This window comes from Gymnoscopelus braueri (genome assembly GCF_963280865.1).
Source record: "Gymnoscopelus braueri genome assembly, chromosome: 19".
NCBI classification, from domain to species: Eukaryota; Metazoa; Chordata; class Actinopteri; order Myctophiformes; family Myctophidae; genus Gymnoscopelus; species Gymnoscopelus braueri.
The window spans coordinates 12,235,142-12,238,933 of record NC_137621.1 but is presented as its reverse complement, the minus strand read 5'-3'; the positions used below and the strand labels follow the sequence as shown (position 1 = coordinate 12,238,933).

General features: G+C 54.7%; 1 protein-coding gene across 1 annotated transcript; it reads left to right on the top strand.

The window, feature by feature from the left end:
- Nucleotides 1-1,592: 1,592 nt before the first annotated feature.
- Nucleotides 1,593-3,411, top strand: insm1b (insulinoma-associated 1b). The gene has a single exon (XM_080414782.1). The coding sequence runs from the start codon at nt 1,749-1,751 to the stop codon at nt 3,369-3,371; it is 1,623 nt and encodes a 540-aa protein (XP_080270908.1). The 5' UTR covers nt 1,593-1,748; the 3' UTR covers nt 3,372-3,411.
- The last annotated feature ends 381 nt before the right edge of the window (nt 3,412-3,792 follow it).

Here is a 3,792-nt window from a genome sequence, read left to right as displayed (position 1 = left end):
ACACAGCTTATATATGTATTAAACCAACATTGCATGGACTGCACTACATTCTTACCAAACCAAAGCCATCAGCACTCAGACAGACAGCAGACATTAAAGCTCTTTACATTTTGCTGTGGAATTATCTATGCAGCAGCATTTTACAACACAAGCGGTGGCGCGCGGCGCAACAACACAGTGGGGGCCCTGGGCTCCTTTTGTCTCGCGCACGCACGCGTGGCGCAGCACGCGCCTCGCTGTGGGCCAGATTGGCCGTGAGTCCCGTTTCACACTGAAGGGGTCAATGTGCCTTTCACACAGCGTGGGCAGACGGGCCACAAAGAGACCCAGAGGCTCTCTTTCTGATTACTTATGTATGCAGAGAGATGATGTCTGATTTATATGTCCAGTTAAACTACCGAGACAGACACGTGCCCCAAACAAAGATCTATTCCTGCCTCTGAAAGCAGCCGTTATGAAACGTGTAATAAAACAGAGAGCTAAATGGCTGAAGAGGTTAGTTTGGATATAACTTCGTTTATAAGCATCGCTCTCTGTGCTTAAAAGTCCAAAATGCGCACAGACGAATAAAGTAAACTAGTGAAATCATATATTCTTATATAGACACACAAAAGACCAGTTTATCCTAACTTAAAACTGCACAACGCGCAAATAATTATTGCTGTATGCAGTATAGATATCGATAGGAGTAGCTATGTCTCAGTTTAATCATATTAAAACCGACCGTAACTTTAAGATTTGTGTTGAGACAAACAAGCTACCCTTTGCTTTGATTGATTGATTGAATACTTTATTAACAGTTTGCAAAAATAAGCACAGAAACTACAGTTCAATACAAAAGGATGCTAAAAGGATTAAAACCCACGAAAGCACTATATGGCTTGTTTCCATTGGGGTCCAGCATGTGTATTCAATTCATCGAAACATTTAATGATGTTTTTCTTTCCCCGTCTTAAATTAATTCTGAATTCTGATGATCGTCGTGGCACTGACGGACATTTCCTTTTGGCAGCTCTGTGGCCCCCCAGAGGGCCCCCCCACCCCCCCCCCCCCCACCACACCCCCCAGAGGGGAGCCACAAAGCCGTGGCACGTGTGCATTTGTATAGGGAGCCATCAGACCGTAAAAAGAGGAGGGCCCGGCGTGTGCCTCCGTCGGGAAGGAGAGAGGAGAGGAGGGCAGGAGGAGGGAGGGGTCACACACACACACACACACACACACACACACACACACACACACACACACACACACACACACACACACACACACACACACACACACACACACACACACACACACACACACACACACACACACACACACACACACACACACAAATGTAATAAACCTCAGTGTAGTACATCTGCTGAGCTATCTCTGCACAACATCCAACGACATCCACCCAGAACCACCGGCCTCTCTGAGCCACGCCCACCAGCCCAATCCGCCGGGATGCAGGGCTCTCCTGTGATTGGCCGGCGGAGGTGGATGCTGCAACAGGGGGGCGAGAACAATAGCATCATTCCGGCATAAAAAGAGTGCAGCTATGATGCCTGGGAGACGAAAACATTTCAGCAGCAACAGAAAAGGATCGATTGAGAGGAGAGAGAGATAAAAGTCACACACACAAGCCTGGGTTTCCATCATTTTTTAAAAACTAAACCTGGATCCATCGACACGTCGGCCGCCTCTCCTCCTCCTCCTCTCCTCTTCCTCCTCCTCCTCCTCAGTGCCTTTCTGCCGTTAAGATGCCCAAAGGATTCCTGGTGAAAAGAAACAAGAAATCCGCACATGTTTCCTACAGGACGCGGTCAGATGAAGATGACCCCCATCAGGAGTACCACCACCTCCACCTCCATCACCACCTCACCCCGGCCGCCTTCCCCCCTCACTACCACCAGCCCTCATCCATCTCCCCTCCGGTGTCAGAGGAGGGGTCCTGCAGCCCGGCGGACCACCGCCGCCGCGCGGCCGCAGCGTCGCCGGACATCGCCGCGGACGCGCCGCACTCCTCGGTCGTCCCCAGGCTGGAGAAACCGGCGCAGTTCGGCGCAGACCCCGAGGCGGTGTACCAGGCCCTCTACAGCCCCACCCGGCCCGTCAGCAAGGAGCACGACCACAGGGGAGGATATTTCGAGCGAAGTTTAAACCTGGGCTCGCCCGTTTCCGCCGAGTCATTCCCCACCCCCGCCTCCCTCTCCTCCTCCTCCTCCTCCTCCAGCCTGGACCACCTCCTGTTCGCCCCCGTGGACCTGAAGATCGGCACCAGCAACAGCTCCCGCAGCGGGACCACCAGCAGCTCCATCATCGTCCCCGCCGCCGTCCCGGCCAGCACGGCCGCCAGGACCAACAAGAGGCCCGCCGGGGCGGACGGCGCGGCGGAGCGCAAGACCAAACCCGCCTCGAAGAAACCCAAAGCCATTAGGAAACTCAACTTCGAGGACGAGATGACGACGTCGCCCGTCCTCGGTCTCAAGATCAAAGAGGGACCGTTGGAGGTGAAGCCGGCGTCCGTTGGAGTAGGAGGCCAGCCTCTCGGGGAGTTCGTGTGCCAGCTGTGCAAGGAGGCCTACGTGGACCCCTTCTCCCTGGCCCAGCACAAGTGTTCTCGCATCGTGCGGGTCGAGTACCGCTGCCCGGAGTGCGATAAGATGTTCAGCTGCCCGGCGAACCTCGCCTCCCACCGCCGCTGGCACAAGCCCAGGACCACCGCGGTGGGGGGCGCGGCGGGGGGCGGCGGGGGGATGCCGGGCGCACAGCAGCAGGGCGTCAAATCCGAAATGGCCAAAATAATGCCCCCAAAGTCCGCCTCGTCCTCCGAGGAAGCCAAAGACATGAGAGTGGAGCTGCTGAGCGACCGGGACACCCCGAGTCCCGGCGTGTCCGAGTCCGGCTCGGAGGACGGTCTGTACGACTGTCAGTACTGTGGGAAGAGGTTTAAGCGTCAGGCGTACCTAAGAAAACACGTCCTGGGACACCAAGCCTTGCAGAAGAAGATCCTGGAGGAGCACGCATTTCAAAACAACGTGGAGCGCGCGGAGGAAGAGCACCAGGCTCCATCATCCTCATTATTATCATCATCCTCCTCCTCATCCTCCTCCTCCTCAGAGGAGACCAACTCAAACCAAAGCCCGCTGAACCTGAGTCCCGTGGACCGCCTGCTGTGCCCCGTGTGCGGGGAGAGCTTCACCACCCGGGCCGGCCAGGAGAGACACCTGCGTCTCATGCACTCCGCCCAGGTGTACCCGTGCAAGTACTGCCCCGCCACGCTGTACAGCTCGCCGGGGCTCACCCGGCACATCAACAAGTGCCACCCGTCGGAGAACCGCCAGGTGATCCTGCTCCAGATGCCCGTGCGACCCGCCTGCTGAACACATGAAGAGAGAGAGAAACCCTTCATTTGTACTCCGTCACGCACCACGGCGCGCCGCTTCACGCGTAAAAAAAAAAGAGAACAGATCTGTTCCACTTGTTTTTTTTAGGCAAGAAGAAGCGACACCGTTGTACTACGGCAGTGGTTCTCAACGTGAGGGGGTCCGTGGGTTTCTTAATCATTTAGCATGGGGGACCCCCCTGGCTGGAACCCCAGGGGGGTTCCAGACAGGGGGGTCCCCCATGCTAAATGATTGATAGTTAATCTTCACCTTTATTAGGCTACTACATGAACAACAAGTCAATACCACTAGAGAATGTATACAAGAATGTCTGTTTTGATCAGAGCTTCACTGTAATCACTCACTAGCCTAAAAATACCTATACCGAAAAATATGGACCAAATCTTTATCTATCAAC

Excerpts from the sequence above, each read along its gene's own strand:
- insm1b (XM_080414782.1), top strand. The coding sequence starts at position 1,749 with ATGCCCAAAGGATTCCTGGTGAAAAGAAACAAGAAATCCGCACATGTT.